The sequence below is a fragment of the Oncorhynchus masou genome, chromosome 26, assembly GCF_036934945.1.
Source record: "Oncorhynchus masou masou isolate Uvic2021 chromosome 26, UVic_Omas_1.1, whole genome shotgun sequence".
Classification (NCBI taxonomy): Eukaryota; Metazoa; Chordata; class Actinopteri; order Salmoniformes; family Salmonidae; genus Oncorhynchus; species Oncorhynchus masou.
In genome coordinates this window covers 18,511,133-18,530,332 of record NC_088237.1, presented here as the reverse complement: position 1 = coordinate 18,530,332, position 19,200 = coordinate 18,511,133, and the positions used below count along the sequence as shown (strand labels likewise).

General features: G+C 42.3%; 1 protein-coding gene across 1 annotated transcript; it reads right to left on the bottom strand.

Annotated features, from left to right (window-relative positions):
- Window positions 1–837: 837 nt before the first annotated feature.
- Window positions 838–18,373, bottom strand: LOC135514940 (protein mono-ADP-ribosyltransferase PARP12-like). The gene is made up of 12 exons (XM_064938694.1): window positions 17,851–18,373; window positions 9,528–9,663; window positions 8,943–9,276; window positions 7,919–7,969; window positions 7,696–7,822; window positions 7,357–7,522; window positions 7,117–7,237; window positions 6,802–6,898; window positions 3,609–3,693; window positions 3,307–3,437; window positions 2,186–2,337; window positions 838–2,042 (listed from the first exon to the last, which is right to left on the bottom strand). The coding sequence occupies exons 1-12, from the start codon at window positions 18,123–18,125 to the stop codon at window positions 1,549–1,551; spliced, it is 2,169 nt and encodes a 722-aa protein (XP_064794766.1). The 5' UTR covers window positions 18,126–18,373; the 3' UTR covers window positions 838–1,548.
- Between the last annotated feature and the right edge of the window lie 827 nt (window positions 18,374–19,200).

Genomic DNA, 19,200 nt, shown 5'->3' with positions numbered 1-19,200 from the left:
TGTTGCGCTAGGTAGGGTATGGTGACTGCCATATTGCCCAATTGATGCCCTACTTCACAGGTCCAAAACGTTGGTCCCAGATCAGAACGAGGACAATTAGACCCGGATTCGAACGGACCCGGTCAGATTTTTGGACCCGGTCACTTGTCTTTTTATTTTTTTTTACCAATGATATATATAAACCCTAGATTGCTATTTATTCATATTGCCCAATGAGAGGTTTTGAAGCCACCGTCCGCCATATTGGTACTCCTCAGATGGAGCAGTCCTCATAGATGGGTTGGTTGTTTAGCAACAAAACTGACAACTATGGGGCAAAACAGAGGGGGTTATCTTAGATTGTTGTCAACATGTTAACTCTATTATGTCTCCAAATGTTTATTGAATACTTAAATACATTTGCAGAATGAGCTTGTTGTCTCTCAAATACATCATGACAGTTGTTGATAAGCTAGCTAGTGATTTTTACCCCCACTGGGGACCTATCCTACATGTCACTCATGGATCTCACAGAGAGAACTAGCTCCACTCGGGACCTATCCTTATGGAACCTACCCTACACCATATATTTACGACCGGTTGTTAGACAATGGGCCTACTGAATAAACTCAGGTTTTCTGGGTCCGTATCCTATAATTGTTCAGCCTACGATTCTCATCTCCCCAAGATGTCAGAATTGGTGGTAACAGGTGTAGGAACTGTGCCTACCTTGTTTCTGGTACCAGCTCGTTCCACTGATTCGGACTCTCTAGTTCGACTGTAAATCGTGGTGAACCCTGCTCGCAGCGCCAACTGTTAGATTCTAAATAAACAGAGTAGAAACTCATAGACGACTAGTAAAGCTCAAATCAAGTTTATTCACCCAATGGATCAAACAACTGAATGACAAAGACATATTTACACAAGAACTGGTATTTAAACCTTCCTGCTATACCTTCCCGTCCTTACACATCTGGACAGCCAATAGATCTCTGTTGCTAGACAGGACTTTAGTGATTTCTGTTCTTTCTCACTTCATCTGACCTGACCTCAGCCCAAATTCCTCACTCCTCCCCAACTCATGGCTGTCTTGTTGACTGTGGCCTTTCTCCTTTCCATTGGATATCTGATGTCTAACCATAACATGTTCTGACAGAATGTAAACATTCTGCATTTCCCTCCCTCCCTCCGTAACATGAATAATGCAAAGAAAACAGATGGATTATATTAATAAAATGAATGAAACCCATAATTGCACATTGAACTGATGCACATCAGCAAATACTGTAAAACCACTGTACTGTAAAGGTATAAAGCTTATAATGTACACAACTACTTTTGTTGTGAGATTCGCAATTTGCCATTATATAATGTCAGTAGCACTACAAAAATGCTTGCATTGTAGAAAACAGAACATCTAGTAATCATAGTAAGGTGCATCCCAATAGTATCTGTAATTTGTCAAACATTTAACAGAGTGCTAAATCCATTTCTCTAATTCCCAAAAGCATATGTTTTTGCCTCGGTTTAATATCAAAAGGTTTACAATTCAGTCCCTCGCAGTCAGCCTCAACTAATGACACAGGAGCTGTCAGGTTTAGGTGCAGGGGTTGGTGATGGTGTGTATGTTGGTGCAGGTCTAGGCGCTGGTCTGTATGCTGGTGCTGGTCTAGGCGCTGTGGCAGCCGCTGGTCTGTATGCTGGTGCTGGTCTAGGCGCTGTGGCAGCCGCTGGTCTGTATACTGGCGCTGGAGCAGGTACAGGAGCTGGACGGTAGTATTGCTGGTATCCTTGTGACCATGCATCGTCCTCACCATAATGGATGAGGTACTCTGGGTACACCTGGTGCTTCTCAAACACCACAAAGATGGAGGGGTTGCTGACGTCATCCACACAGCTGTCGTAGAAGATGGTGTCCCCTCCGTCCTTCGAGGGGGGCCGGAGGAAGCTCGAGTGCCCTTTGATGTAATCTCCCACCAACACACGACAGACAAACATGGACCTCGTATTTAATTGGCCAGTGTAGCTGTTGGAGTATTTGGCATCCCTGGCAAAGTAACTCCCTGAAATTGGATGTTAGGGGGGTGAAGGGGTAAGCAATAATCATTAATCACAGGAAAATATATTATATTAAACGATATATCATGTTGATTTATGTCAATAATTAGAATGACATGTAATAGCACAAGCACATGAGACAGCTCACCTTTCCCATAGGTTGTTCCGTTTAGTCCACAGATCCGCCAGTCAAAGTTGTTAAGGCAGATGGCATCGAGGTATTTGGAGTCTGTGCCATGGAAAAGCTGTTTCTCCGTCACATTCCTCCCTCTGTTGTTCTTCTTCATGAGATCCCTTTGCCTTGCAATCAGAATAGATCAAATAAATCCCTTTGCATTGCAATCAGAATAGATCAAATAAATCCCTTTGCATTGCAATCAGAATAGATCAAATCAATCCCTTTGCCCTGCAATCAGAATTACACAAATAAATCCCTTTGCCCTGCAATCAGAATAATAGAAATACATCTTTTTGCCTTGCAATCAGTGTATGTCCTCTAGAAGCACTGTAGACAGTGTGCAGAATGTATTGCAAATAAATTATTTGTATTTCCTTTTGAGATTCTATTTGTGACAGAAAGTTAGTCGAGAGAGAGATATTGTATAATGTGCAATTATTGTGGGTGCAGTCAGGAAGTGAGCATCAGGCTGTATCACATCCGGCTGTGATTGGGTCCCATAGGGCGACACACAATTGGCCCAGCGTCATCTGGGTTTGGCTAGGGTAGGCCGTCATTGTAAATAAGAATTTGTTCTTAACTGGCTTAACAAGTTAAATAAAGGTTTAAAAAAATCAAAAATCTGTAACGGGTTTCTTCTACCTCCTTCTCTGACGAAGAGGTGGAATAAGGATCGGACCAAAATGCAGCGTGATTCGTTCGATACATCTTTAATGATGAAAAAACACGAACAATACAAAACAACAAACGTCGAAAACCGAAACAGCCCTGACTGGTGTAACAAACACAGAGACAGGAACAACCACCCACAAACACACAGTGAAACCCAGGCTACCTAAATATGGTTCCCAATCAGAGACAACGATAATCACCTGACTCTGATTGAGAACCGCCTCAGGCAGCCATAGACTAATCTGTACACCCCACGACGAAACACACTACAAACAAACCCATGTCACACCCTGGCCTGACCCAATAAATGAAGATAACATAATAAATATAGACCAGGGCGTGACAAAATCAATCATCTATTCTTGACCAATCAATAGGTGATTGTCAATTGAAAATGTATGTAGTCTTAGGGAACGTACCACTGAAAGACTTCCCAAAGGGCTTTGTTCTGAATCCTCTCGATTTGGTGGATGCTGAAGCCTCTCATGGTGTTCTGAAAAAGTCCTTGAATCTCCTTAAACTCCACTGACGAGCACGGAATGTCAATTCTCTGATAGGGACATGATGGGAGACAGAGAAACAGTCATAATACACCATTAGCCTACCACGTAGGGACAGATTGGAGCAGTTATTTTGCCCAGAAACAAAACAAACAGTCATCTCCATTGGTCTAAAACAGCAGGTTACTTGCATCTGGTATGAACTGTATATAATATAATACCTTGTATCCTGTTTCAGGGGTTTCTGCCTTGTCCCATTGTCCTGGTAAAGCTCTGAAATTTGAGTGATTGATTGGAGCCCTTTTTCTGAAATGTAGAAGAACAAAAAAATATTCCTAAAGGTAAAAATGCAAATATACATTTGGTTGTCCAGTTCAACCACAAAATGTAAAACAAAAGTAAAAAAAATGCAAATGGTTGCAGATAAATAGTAACCTGGCTAAATAAAAGACTGCTCTTAGAATTTTTATACTGCCATTGTTTTGGGGGAAGTCTGTCTATTTCACCAAATATCAATATATTTATGTATTCTGTTGTTTTGAAGTTCTATAGCATTTTAATCAAGATAATCTATTCTTTCTGATGATGTACATACGTTTGGGTAGAGTATTATGCTGTGATCAATTGCTGGAAGTTAAAACTTCAGAGCTCGTCCCATTGTTTCCTATAGGGGGGGTATGTCTGTCTATTTCGCCAGATATCTACAAAATGTATATATTTAGATTATTTTCAAGTCTGACAACATAAAACACCACAATCTCCTCTTTGTAATGATGTAAGTCTGGGCAGCGAGCTCTGCTGTCATCAAACGCTAGTCTTTCAAATGTCAGGAATGACACATTACTGTTGAGGCTACTGCTCCATTGTTTCGCTATGGGGAAATTCTACAAGGACATGTCTGTCTATTTCGACCAAATATCTCACAATGTGTATATTTTGATTTTTTTTCACGTTGGACAGCATTTTTAATCAGGAGAATCTCCTCTTTTTAATGATGCAAGTCTGGGCAGCGAGCTCTGCTGTCATCGATCGCTAGACCAGAAAAAGTCAGAAGTAGCAATTTTTCTATACTTGCTCATTGCGCAGATGTAAGCACACTTGACACCACTGAGTTGTTATTTATAAAATAAAAAAGGGATACTTCTTTTGGTGCCATTTAGGGGAAATTGAATTCTAAGTATCACTTCTATCAAGGATCATGGTAAGAGCCAGATGCAGACCGTGTTGAAGTAACAATGTTTATTTCGGCAGCAGGGGCAAAGGTACAGAACGGTAGGCAGGCTCAGGTCAGGCAGAGGTTGGTAATCCAGAGATGGGGCAAAGGTACAGAACGGTAGGCAGGCTCAGGGTCAGGTCAGGCAGAGGTTGGTAATCCAGAGATGGGGCAAAGGTACAGAACGGTAGGCAGGCTCAGGGTCAGGTCAGGCAGAGGTTGGTAATCCAGAGATGGGGCAAAGGTACAGAACGGTAGGCAGGCTCAGGGTCAGGTCAGGCAGAGGTTGGTAATCCAGAGATGGGGCAAAGGTACAGGACGGTAGGCAGGCTCAGGGTCAGGTCAGGCAGAGGTTGGTAATCCAGAGATGGGGCAAAGGTACAGAACGGTAGGCAGGCTCCAGGGTCAGGGGCAGAGGTTGGTAATCCAGAGATGGGGCAAAGGTACAGAACGGTAGGCAGGCTCAGGGTCAGGTCAGGCAGAGGTTGGTAATCCAGAGATGGGGCAAAGGTACAGAACGGTAGGCAGGCTCAGGGTCAGGTCAGGCAGAGGTTGGTAATCCAGAGATGGGGCAAAGGTACAGAACGGTAGGCAGGCTCAGGGTCAGGTCAGGCAGAGGTTGGTAATCCAGAGATGGGGCAAAGGTACAGAACGGTAGGCAGGCTCAGGGTCAGGTCAGGCAGAGGTTGGTAATCCAGAGATGGGGCAAAGGTACAGGACGGTAGGCAGGCTCAGGGTCAGGTCAGGCAGAGGTTGGTAATCCAGAGATGGGGCAAAGGTACAGAACGGTAGGCAGGCTCAGGGTCAGGTCAGGCAGAGGTTGGTAATCCAGAGATGGGGCAAAGGTACAGAACGGTAGGCAGGCTCAGGGTCAGGTCAGGCAGAGGTTGGTAATCCAGAGATGGGGCAAAGGTACAGGACGGTAGGCAGGCTCAGGGTCAGGTCAGGCAGAGGTTGGTAATCCAGAGATGGGGCAAAGGTACAGAACGGTAGGCAGGCTCAGGGTCAGGTCAGGCAGAGGTTGGTAATCCAGAGATGGGGCAAAGGTACAGAACGGTAGGCAGGCTCAGGGTCAGGTCAGGCAGAGGTTGGTAATCCAGAGATGGGGCAAAGGTACAGAACGGTAGGCAGGCTCAGGGTCAGGTCAGGCAGAGGTTGGTAATCCAGAGATGGGGCAAAGGTACAGAACGGTAGGCAGGCTCAGGGTCAGGTCAGGCAGAGGTTGGTAATCCAGAGATGGGGCAAAGGTACAGAACGGTAGGCAGGCTCAGGGTCAGGTCAGGCAGAGGTTGGTAATCCAGAGATGGGGCAAAGGTACAGGACGGCTGGCCTTTGATCAGGAGGATGGGAAAAGAGAGACTGGGGAAAAGCAGGAGCTGACACAAAAACGCTGGTTGGCTTGACAAACAAGATGAACTGGCAACGAACACAGACAAACACAGAACACAAGTATAAATACACAGGGGATGGGGAAGATGAGCGACACCTGGAGGGGCATGGAGACAATCACAAGGACACGTGAAACAGATCACAACTTCAGTCAGAAGAGGCTCAGCGAAGGTTTGTTTCAATTCATTTGCTATGGCCTCGCGCTGGTGTCCCAGCTCAGCCAATGTTCCTTTGGCTGTTCTTCAGCCTTGGGTGAATATTTACTTATTCTATTGTCCAGCCTACCAGCGGAGCTAGCTGGTAAATCAAGCTCTTGCCGAATCCAGTCCGATAAAACATCTTCTACCCCAAGAAAAGCCTTCAATGCAGTTTTTTGCTGTTCTTTCAATTAAGCTATTGCTTCCAGTTCTTTAATAACTGCTGCTATAGCAGCATCAACACCAACCTCCAGGCACTTCTCGTTGTCATCATCAACTAAACCACCCCCACAGATTATGAGAGGACGCTGATTGGTCCGGCTGTACGGTGGAGGGAGAGGGATGTGCTCAAATGGTTTCAATCTGGTCATTGCCAGACTGTATCCGTGTTGCGAAACAGAATGTAAGTTTGCCTCATCAGGATGGTTCGTACAAGGCTATAGTGCTACGGCAAAATCAAAACGTGCACCTGGTCAGCTACTCCTCTTCTATAGACATATTTCAAGGCAAGAGAACACATGAGGAGCCGAGTGGTGAAGTGAGTGAACAATCCCCAGGAGAGTCATTTCAAGAGCAAATTGATCCATGCAAAAAACATTCACAGCTTTATCTTACCTGGTTTTGATAGTTTGTGCATCAGCTGAAGAGACAAACACAGGCCGTCTTCTCACAACCTTCTTGGTGGTGTACTGCTTGTTTGTTTGAATCATGTCTGAAAAGGAGCAGAGCTGTTGTAACAACAGACAGTTCACTTCACATGCAGATGTCATTGTTTTAACATAGTGACTCCGTCGAGAAATCTCTCAATTTGTCACATACAGCAGTAGCTGTAAGAATCACTGCATATCTGTTCGTAATATACTATGTTTGGTGTATATAGTTTTAAGGCTGCAGTTGGTTTATCTTGGATATCACGTCATCTGTGCTCACCTGGGAAACTGAATTCATAGGACTGTGACCCCGCGGTGAACTCCATCACAGCCTTGTTGTCTTCCTGGAACCTCTTCTCCAGGTCTTCACTGGTGATGGTGGCTGCCCTGTGTCCACTGATCTGTAGGGCAAGACAGAAAACATGGAGGTTATGCATTATTTGCATCATTTTTATTTAAAGAGGGACTGAACTCTGTCCTATTCAACCATCACTATTCAACAGTGACCGTCGTCACTCACTGCTGATGCGTACTGGATCCAGTTTCCAAACTCGTCCTCCCAGAACCAGGCCCACTCCGTGGTGAGGATGAAGGTAGGCTGTAGCACAGAGGAGACGGTGGAGAGACGCCGGGCTTTGTTCAGGCCGCAGGTCATCGTATCGAAACACACAGGCTGGACTCCCCGACTAGACAAAAAAGAAAAGACAGAACAATCAGCAATCACAATAGGGGAAGCTGTATATCACACTAACTAGAAGCGTACATGGCATTAATAACTAGCAACATTTGCCCCCCATGGACCAAGAGCCCTACGTGTTACTGCCCATTCAAGATAATTATTTTTAAAGGTAGAGCCCACCTGTAGGTCTTTGCTGGGTCGCAATAGTCCTTCTCAATCACCTCATTGTCTTGTAAAGCTGTCCAGTTTAGTCCCTCCCTCACCTCCCATTGGTAGGGCATGGTAGAGTGGACTTTAAAGCACTTATCTGAAATATGAGTAAAGTTAGGTGTTGAAGTCTTATGTTTATTAAGCTCTAAGCATTGATTATTCATAAAATTATGCTTTGAAAATGCTGTCTTACCACCGTGTATGCAACTGCCCTTGATGAAGTACATGCATATTTCAGCTTTATCTGAAAAAGAGACCTGGACATGTAATTTACCATGCCAATAGAATCAACATCTATACATGTTGATAGCTTGTGACTGGGAACTTGTTCTTAATGTTCATCACTCATCGGATCTTAATACCAGTTAATAATCATACAAATGCACTGTAACTGAGCACATAAAATAGTTTCTGCCAAATGTTATTTTAAACAAGAAATCCACAATTAACCTATATGTTGATTCTTGACATCAATGATGTGACTGCATGACCACCATGCTACGTGCAGTATTGCCGTTCCCTTGACTAGGTCTGTTGGACCTCTGGCTTGTGTTAAGGGCAGCGGTGGCAGCAGCAGCAGGAGTAGCAGTATCATGCTCATGAGTACACTCAAGATGCCTGCCAGTCCTGACTTCAATGGACACAACTGTTCTGTGTATTGTAATTATATTGTTGCGGTTGTCAGTGAAGAGCAAGCTATACGCCTTTCGTTAATGTATAAATATAATCGCGGGAAAAACTTTGTATGATATGCAAATGCCTCTTGCTGAACAGAGAAGACTAATCTGTCTGCAGAAGCAACCAAATGTTTTCTCAACACCTGCCAATATTCAGCAAAGAACCAGTTATTTTGATTGGCTCAAGCGAATCGGCCATCACCGGTGAGTAGCCTACGTATATTAATGCGTTATCATGAATGGATCTTTATCATTGGGTAAGCCAGTGGGTTTCTTAAACCATGAGTCGGGACCCAAGTAGGCCCCTGGTCATGTGAGAGGTGGGTTGCAGTTATGAGAACGCATCTATAATCACACACTATTTCTTCTAACTTCTGAAGATATTAGGAAGTAGCATTAGGTTCCACTAAATGCTATGTTCTCATTAATTAAACAAACTCACTTTACCATCTTTACATTTTAGTAAAACTATATTAAGGTATAACACAATATTATTTAATAACTTATGAGTTAACATGCTAATAACCGTGTCGGTCTTACCGTGAGTGCTCAGTGGGCCTCTGTTAGACTTGTTACTTGTGTTAGCGGTTGCATTAGCTTTAGCTCTTTGATGTTGCCCCTTGCCTTGCATGACACGGTCTTGCTTTTGCAACCACTCGATGTTCATGTACACCGACTTCAGGGAGGCAATGAGCTCGTTGGGCACCCCTTTGTCCTGCAGGATTTTGAATGGGTGGGGTTCGTAGAAATCATGGCACCTGGGACAGTTGCAGCTACCCCTGAGATACATCTCACAGATGTGGAGCCTCTTGCATGTCTCGCCATCCAGGCATTTGCCATACTCTCCAACGCCGTTGTTGTAGTTGTGGCACACCTAGCAGAAGGAAATGTTTGTACGAGAAAACAATACACACAAACACACATGCATGCACACACACCCATACACATGCATGTATGAGTACACACACACACACACAATATTCTGGGATATTCCATGTATATTTCTGCACACCACAGCACAAGATTGGCGGAACATGAACTTAATTTAGATTATGATCACTAAACACAACGCCTTAACCAGACAGATCATACTTTAGCAAAGGAGCCTACTGCAGTGTTACATACTGGTGGTAAGAGGAAGCCATCATTCTGAAGCAGCAGGGTGCACAGCTCAGATCTGTTCAGTTCCTCCAGTCCGTGTTCTTTCAGGATTCTGCTGTTCTCCCCCGAGGTCATGTCATGGTTGAAGCGACATCCTCCTCTGTAGTCAAAAGTAAACATTTTCTTGATACAACCTTCCATCTCACTAGGCACAAACTGGTTGAATCATCATGATTTGTCAATGTATTGTAACGTGAAATCTATGTGGAAAATACACTCAGTGTACAAAATATTAGGAACACCTTCCAAATATTGAGTTGCACCCCCTTTTGCCCTCAGTATAGCCTCAATTCACCGGGGCATGGACTCTACAAGGTATCGACAGCGTTCCACAGGGATTCTGGCCCATGTTGACTACAATGCCTCCCACAGTTATGTCAAGTTGGCTGGATGTCCTTTGGGTGGTGGACCATTTTCTTCTTCTTTTCTCATGATATCCAAATGTGATCCAATTACGATTTTGTCTCATCGCTGCAACTCCCCAACGGGCTCGGGAGAGGCGAAAGTCGGGTCATGCGTCCTAAGTTAAGGCTATCTTACAAACTAATGTAACAGTATTTATTTAAGTGATAATGCCCGAGACGCCAGTGTTTGGAGGATATATTGGCATGGGATATGTTGGCAAACCGTGCCAACATATCCTCCAAACACTGACTTCAATGGCATTATCACTTTGATACAACGGGTTACCAACATATTCAAATAATGATTCACATATTTTCATTAACGTTATTTAGTTACATTTATTCATACAATTTCATCCTTCCACAAGATATTGTTCTGACACAAATCTAGGGTTGCTACACAAGCTGGTTGCCAGAGACACGACCCAGTTGTTCGGGCTTTTTGTCCTGTATCAATGGACGCAACCCAGTCGTTCATTCTACACGTTACATTGCCATACTGGCTGGTAACGTTCTTATCCCTTGCTTGCTAGCTAGCCAACTACGGCTAACTTACAGTCACGTCAAACAGTGCAGCCAGAATAACAACAAAGTAGCTGCATTTGCATGAGCTTTTTTCTAAATTGCATTTATTTGGATACATCCATAACATTGAGCGATTTCCCCTGGTGTAGAAAAGGTGTTCACTCGTCAGGACACTGTTGTTCAGAGGAGCTAGCCAACAACACAGCTAACACAATCACTTAAAACTGAAGCTGAAAAGTCTGCAAACTAGCTGCACTCCGTTTAGTTGTACGTTTTTTAAATTGACATTTATGTGTATATATCCATACAAATGATGCCAGCTGATTCATGATTTCGACTGGCTGAGAAACACTGCCTGCCTGTCTGTATCATCACAACATATTAATTACTATTGGACAGTTGGAGATTTTTTTAAATATTGAAACAATGTGGCAAATGTCGGGGAGACAGACAGCAAGGTTTATACAAATCTCTGCTGTTGAAAACTAAATGTCAGTCTAAAAGAAATGTGAGATAATGTCTAGATGCTTTTTATAAATTACCTGGCTGGGCTGATGAGACAGTCAAATGCGCAGTCAAATGGAACAGAGTAAATAGGCATTTTAACTTAATAGATTTAGCCGGTGGTAACTTGTGGAATAGACACCAGCTGGAATGCGGTTTTAACCAATCAGCATTCAGGATTAGACCCACCCATTGTATAATCAACTATAAATGTCTTATGTATAAATGTCTTATGTAATTACTGAAAGTGTGTGTGTTCAAAATAGCATGCAAAGGTTGCAGGTCTGTGAAGGTGATAACACATCAAATAGATGCATACATAAAACATATCTGATATTGTATTCCCAATTGAAATTTGTTGTGGTTTTAAATAGTTGAGAGCGCAGTGATAACACATTTAGATGATGTCCCGCTGGTATGAAAAGATTCGGGAGACAGGCGCAGGAATGCGTAATAGTTTTTTTTAACACACAAAATTACGGCGTGCTGTGTAAAGGCACGGGGACAAAGACCAAACAAACACACAAAACACAGGGTTGAAACCCAAACAAAAGAGCGAGGAGTTCCTTGAATAAATACACATGCGCACAATGATTAACACACAGGAGGAGACCCGTAATCATGTTTTATCCACAATGGCATGAAAGCCCAAAACACACAGAACAGGTGGTCACACACCAACGGACATTGGAACAATAATCGACAGCACCATGATAAACAAAGGGCACATATATACAAATACAATCAGTGGGAATAGGAGCCAGGTGTGCACAATGAAAGTTCCAGAGGGATCCGTGACAGATGACAACTAAGAGCTTGATTCAATCTGTATCTCCGGAGTTCAGCGCTATAGTGCGATTGAAATTTAAACGAGCCCTAAACCAAAATCAGACATCACTTTTCCATTGGAATTTGGTTGTGCTTTTAGATGGTTGAGAGCATAGTGATCTAGAGGTGAAAGAAACGCACACCTATTTAGGCGAGGTGCTGGCTAGCGGAATGGAACACTTGAAAATAAAGGGGAGCTGCACACTCGAGGAACTCAGATGCAAAAATGTAATGTCCAACGTTTCTACTGACAAGCTATCTTCATCAGGGTATAATGACAAACACTGCGGGGTGACTCGTTTATATAGTGTCAAAAGACACACACAGGTGTCTGTAATCATGGCCGGGTGAGGCCTGATATCATTGGTTAATTTCCATATTAAAAAAGCATACAAAAAAACATAAATGGATAGCGTACGATCATAGATACAATTTGGCTACATACGCCTACAAACATTTACAATAGCAAAATCACAATAATCACAAGAATGGCTTCAGATCAAAGTCTACGTTGAGACGAAAGGGAGTCTTTAAATTAAAGATCCATGCAGCCTCTCGTTTTAACAAATTATCGAGGTCACCCCCTCTCCTAGGGAGGATGACATGTTTGATGCCAATATAACGCAGAAACAAAATCGAGTGGTTTGCTTCCAAAAAGTGGGCCGCAACTGGGTAAGTCGAGTTTTTGTACCTAATGGTGCTACGATGCTCCGAGATTCATACTTTTAATTCACGCTTGTTTTACCCACAATTTTTTTTACCACAAGGACAAGTTATAAGATAAACAACTGCCTTAGTGGAGCCCATGACAACACCTTTGATTGGGATCTGTTTCCCTGTTTGGGGGTGTTTGAAGAATCTACATTTATAAGTGCCATTGCATTGAGCACAGCCATTACACTTGTAGTTTCCATCCAGTATGGGTGGAAGACGTTGTGCAGGGATATCTTGTGCTGGTAAATCAGAGTTTACCAATTGATCTCTAAGATTTCTGCCCCGCGAGAATACGACCAAGGGAACGTCCGAAACACATTACCAATACTATCATTGGATCTTAGAATGTACCAATGTTTGTGAACGATTCCCTTAATTTGTTCAGAGCACTTTGAATAGCGAGTAGTTAGAACGCAAGAATGCTTCTTTTTGCGAGTCTCATTTTGTTTTGAATTTTCTCAATGGCAGTATTAATCTGACCATTTCTATCGAAATCTGATTGTTTTTTGCAAATTATTTTGATTAGACAGAATTGGCTGTAGGGCAAACCATTTTTCAAATTAAGTTGGTGACAACTATCAGCCCTCAACAAATTGTTACGATCAGTAGGTTTCCTGTAAAGACCCGTGTATAGAACATGATTTTCACACAAGATCAAGATTTGACGTGTATCAGATTGCATAGTAAATCTCAAATGCTCAGAACAGGAGTTAAGAAAAGCTTGGAACGCCTGGAGCTGTTTTGCATCACCCCTCCATAGAACAAAAATATCATCAATATACCGTTTCCAAATAATAATGTTAGGCAAGAAAACATTTTTGAGAGGATTGAAAATAGACTATTTCTCCATGTAACCCACATACAAATTAGCATAGTTAGGAGCCATTGGGGATCCCATAGCAGTACCCTTCGTCTGAATAAAGAAATCATTTAGAAACATGAAGTAGTTGTGTGTGAGTACTATTTCAGCCTATGTTATAATGCATGCACTGGAAGGTAGTTCATTAGGGTCACGTTGCAGAAGATAATGTTCCATAGCTTCAATACCGCCCTCGTGTGGAATTTCTGTGTATAACGACTCAACATCAAAAGCAACTAACAAAGTATTCTCAGGGAGAGGACCAAGAGATTCAATGATAGAGATCATACTGCTGGTGTCCTTTACAAAGGAGGGGAGCTGTTCTGCGAGTGGTCTAATAAAAAAAGTCTACAAAAGTAGATAGAGGGGCTTTTACTGCATCAATGCCCGCTACAATAGGGCACCCTGGAGGTTTTGTAACATTCTTGTGTAATTTCAGCAAAGTATAGAAAGTGGCAATTTTAGGGTGTTGAATAACCAAAAAATAACACTATTTTTTGGCTATCTAGGACAGTAAAGATCGTGTTCTGAAATTGGGCGGTGGGAGTTTCTTGTAAAAGGTGTTGTCTATGACACTCATTTACATAAGCTGTCCCATCCATGAGTACAACTGACCCACCCTTATCAGCAGGGTGGGTAAAGACTGAAGTATCGGATTGTAAATCAAGCAAAGCCTGTTTTTCATCCTTAGGTAAATTATGGAAAGATATGTACTCGTGTTTGTTCTTAAGGAAATGAACAACAAGTCTGCAATATGTCTCAATGGAGTGATTGCGATTGGCTGGAGGTATAAAATAACTCTTACTTCTAAAAGGTGTCGGAGTATGTACAGGTGAGCAACCTACTATTTCAGTAGAAATACCACGATTAGGGGAGCTTAAGTATTCCCTGAAACGGATGCTTCTAAAAAACTTAAACATGTCTACCTTAACATCAAAATCGTTGCACTGAGTTGTAGGCACAAAAGGCTTGATAATTTAAAGACACTCAGTCCCGTGGGTTCTGGGACCGTGTGAGCGGTCCCCTCTGCAATCTGGTAGTCGTTTCTTCTTACCACGTCGGGTGCGGCATCTCGACGGTGCGCGGGCCTACGGCCACCTCCGCCCTTCCGTCGGCCCAGTCTCTCGTTGGATAAAAAACTGCCACTGGAAGCAGATGAGACGGGGGTGGAAGAGGTTGGGGCAGACGGGGGTGGAAGAGGTTGGGGCAGACGGGGGTGGAAGAGGTTGGGGCAGACGGGGGTGGAAGAGGTTGGGGCAGACGGGGGTGGAAGAGGTTGGGGCAGACGGGGGTGGAAGAGGTTGGGGCAGACGGGGGTGGAAGAGGTTGGGGCAGACGGGGGTTGAAGAGGTGGGGCCAGACGGGGATTGAAGAGGTTGGCCAGACGGGGGTGGACAAAAGGAAGCGGCATCTCTCCTGCGTCTGTCATGGAGAGGCGGAGCAGGACCTCCCTTGTCAGGGTTTCTCCAGAAATAGCCTTTGTCCTCTGGCTGGTCTTTTTTGTCTTGGTTGAATTTCTTGATTTTAAGTTCCTTAATTTCTGTAGACAACTTGTCCTGGAGCGCTTGGTTAGTTTTCATCAGTTCAATGAATATGCCATCATCATTAACAGCTCCTAACAGCTGTGCATTTCTCTTCAATCATGCTATCCATTTCAATAAAATACATTTTAGGAGAGGAGAGGGGGTGACCTCGATCATTTATTGTTGAAACGAGAGGCTGCCTGGATCTTTAATTTAAAGACGTTGGACATTACATTTTTTGCATCTGAGCTCCTAGAGTGTGCGGCTCTCATTGAGAGCATTGTGATAACACATTGGGAATTCAACAAACTTTTGGCTGTCTTTCTGAGTGGGTGAATAAATATTGAAATCTCACTGATCAACATCTCAAACAAATATTACAAAAATATCCACGTTGAAATTACGTGGTGTGGCCAGAGGGATGCGGCTATAGGCCTACACTTAATCCATTGGAAACAGTAAAAATAGGGATCCTACACACTGGGCAAAAAAATGGTTGAATCAACGTTGTTGACATGTCATTAAAAAACGTGTGTAATGTGATGACGCTGAATCAACATGGAAACTGATTGGATTTGCAAAATGTCATCAACGTAAGGGAATTTCGTATTTTTCTCACCCAACTTTTAACCGGAATCGAATATGATGGATTTTTATTTGATTTCACGTTGAATTCATATTAGTTGACAACTCAACCAAATGTAAATCAAAAATAGACTTTGAACAGACGTTTGTTCTCATTGGGTATTTGATCAGTGCATGATAGTATGCCCAGGCCTGTTTCTTACTATTTATTGCAACTACGTTTAGCTTAGCACACAATGGAAAAACTTTTGAATGCAATGCGTAATTTCATGCGTAATTATGGAATATTTTGGATAGGGCCTACTGGAAAAGTTATTAAAAGTAGTCCCCCTCAGATTTGTGCCTCCTAAGATTTGCCCTGTTTAAAAAATAGTTGTATTATTTTTTTGATTTCATTTTTTTGTTGGTGTTTCTCTGTAATACTCTGAGCCACCTAGCCAACTTCAGAAAATTGCTATATCTCCCAACCTTAGAGCTGGTCACCAAGAAGCCATTTCAGCTAGCTTGTCTCACTATCTTAGCTGGCATGCCTGCTGGCAATGTTGGTAGACTTTAGAAAAGCAAGCAATTACTAAATGTACTGAATAAGACTCACATTCACGATTTTAGCAGATACAGAAAAGCATATTTATATTCTTTAAAAAAGAACCAGGCACAGGTCTGGGGAAGTGTATCAAAACATATCTGCAGCATTGAAGATCCCCAAGAACACAGTAGCCTCCATTGTTCGTAAATGGAAGAAGTTTGGAACCACCAAGACTCTTCCTAGAGCTGGCCGTCCAGCCAAATTGAACAACCGTGGGAAAATGTAAGCACTGTATGCTTAAAAATACAGAAAAATAAAAAATTCTGACATAGAATTAAGCATAGTGATTCTGGCTCAAGATTGCAGGAAAAGGCTATTTGGGGGCCTAGCCCCCCTCAGACCACCCCAGAGATATCCTCACATACTTGTACTTGGATTTGTTTGGGCACGGATTGTACTTTATAAACTTGAAAAGCTTAGAATAAAGTTGAAACATTTCGAGAATAAATTTGAAATGTATTTTTTAAAATAAAGTTAATATTTTATTTTGTGAATAAAGTGGCAATATTTTGAGAATAAAGTTGCAGTTGTATTTCAAGATTAAAGTAGGGGATTTGGTTAATAAATGCATACCTCCCTGGCTCCCTGTTGCTGTGTGCTCCGCCTTTGAAATGCCTGAGTTAGATGACTGGTGAAACTATACTTTAGAATTGGCTTTAGTAACAAGGACATCCTTGCTCTTTTGGCACATAATAACCAAACTATTATAAGTATTAGGACCTGGAAGAGGTTGTGACTGCCACAGATTGGGTCTTTTCAGAACGAGGAACCACACGGACTTGGATGAGGTATTTAAGTCAGTGTGGTTACATAAATAGGTAGAGACGAGCAGGTTAAAACAAACAAATGGCCATAATAATCAAATACAATGTTCAAACAGGCGTCACTGCTCACTCACGCTTATCAATCTAATGTTCTGTGTCCTAAGAACAGCCCTTAGCCGTGGTATATTGGCCATATACCACACCACTTTGGGCCTTATTGCTTAGTTATAGCAGTCAAAATAAGTGAAATCGACATCCATTGATGGAAAATGTTTAACAAGGGTGAATTATCTTTTCTCTTGCGACATATTCTTAAACTCAAAGATCATTATTTTGATGGAAAACCTCATTTTACCCCAGCCTATGTCGTTACAAATTATGGCAATATTCCTTCCTAACTGCTAGATAACGTTATGGAAAAAAGGGTTTATTGGATAAATGCGGTAACTCCTCTCTTGCTGTGGAACAAATAGAGGAATAGTTCTCAGGCCTTGTGCGTGGGTTTTGAGAGGTCATTTGATTAAAAAAATATTATCTTCACCTGGCAACCCTGGGGGTTCTCAATATACACCAATACGCCATAAACCAGGGTTCCAAAACTTGCAACAACGGTTGTTTTATATTTGCTCCCCAAGTTTTCTGAGCCAAAAAAACTAATATTTTTTATTTGGACATAAAATACTAAAAACACCAGGAGATCAGCTGCAAGTGATTTTAATTTGGGAAATATGTTCCACGTATTCAAAAGCATAATATAGAGAGACTTGATCGTATACAAACGTAAGCAAGATTTGAAATTATTACGTTTCAGTGAAATATTATATCTGTTTGGGATTCTTGCGGTCAATTTGCAGTCAAATGATTTGTAATTATGATCCCTGCCATGAAGCAAAGGGAAAGGCTATGTGCCAAAAGTTCCCCAGAGCAGGCCTTGTAATTAAAATAGCGTCACGGTAACAACAGTATCAAAATTGGGAAGCGTTGAAGTTCCATACCTTCTCCGGTTGAATGGGCAATCCCCAAGCATGAATCGTTTACAAAAATGTAAATTTCGGCATCCCTGGCAATCTTTGGATTTGCACAATCGAACTCCAGTCTTGGCTACCACCCTTTGCTCTCCGTTAAAAACAACAAAACAAAATTTCGCTCTATTCGTAATTACATCCCGCACCGAGACTTGCAAGTCACCGTAAAAATTTGCATTTAATTCATCGACGTTCATTGATCCACGATTAGCACAAATAAGTTTAGTTATTGTCGATTCCGTCATTTCTTCAACCTGCTATACACAGTTATATTCTTTCCATATGGTTCGGGACTCTGACGAGGAAATGATGTGTTGAGAAGGAAGCTGGTGAGTGAATCGAAAACGAAACTTAGTATAACCTTACTGATCATTCCTTCTTCTGCAATGCAATAAAGCGTTCATATTGCACAAAATAATTATCAAGATCTTGACAATAGCCAATGTGTTATAGTATTTATATAAATAGGCCTGGAATCTTTATCATTGGATTGTAAATATGGAGGTCTACTATCGCCTGTCTACTGTAAAAATACCAACTATGCCCAGTAGATGTCAGATGCATCCCATCCAAACTCTAGGCCGAGGGAAAATTCATGTCAGTCAAATCCCTTTAAGTGATCAGAATTTTTTAACATGTAACTAATCAATATATTTCCATGAATTTGTTGCAATTTCCATCCTTACATTTGTGCATAATTGTTTATAGTGAGTGCCAGTTGAGGTTGCTGAGGGACGGATGACTCGTAATAATATCTGGAATGGAGTCAATAGAATGGTACCAAACACGTGGTTTCCATGGTCACCATTCCAGCCATTATTATGAGCCGTCCTCCCCTCAGCAGCCTCCACTGGTGATTGTGCTGCCGTTACCATATGCCAGGGAGTTACACTCACGGCTGTACAGCAAGAATGAAACTCTCTCATATTACATTGGTGGCAGAGGTGGGAAAGCCTCTGCTGTCTCTGGCCTATGTTGTAAGTGTACCATTGGGCTTCATGCAAAAGTACACATAGGGAGAGTAGGGCTAATTTGCTGATAATAGGCTTATATCCTACATCAGGAGTACTCAGCTCTTACCCTACGAGGTCCGGATACGAGGTACGGAGCCTGCTGGTTTTCTGTTCTACATATTAAGTCCCAGGTCTAAAGCGCCCCCTCAAACAAATGCCATGGAACTGGCTTCGAGGTCCTGAGTTGAGTTTGAGGGGCCTAAATGCAAAGTATAATTGACAAATGCTATAGAGGGAAAATATTGTTATGAGATTTTTATTAAACTATGCACCTTTTGGAGGACCCACAGGGACCTCTTGAAATCCT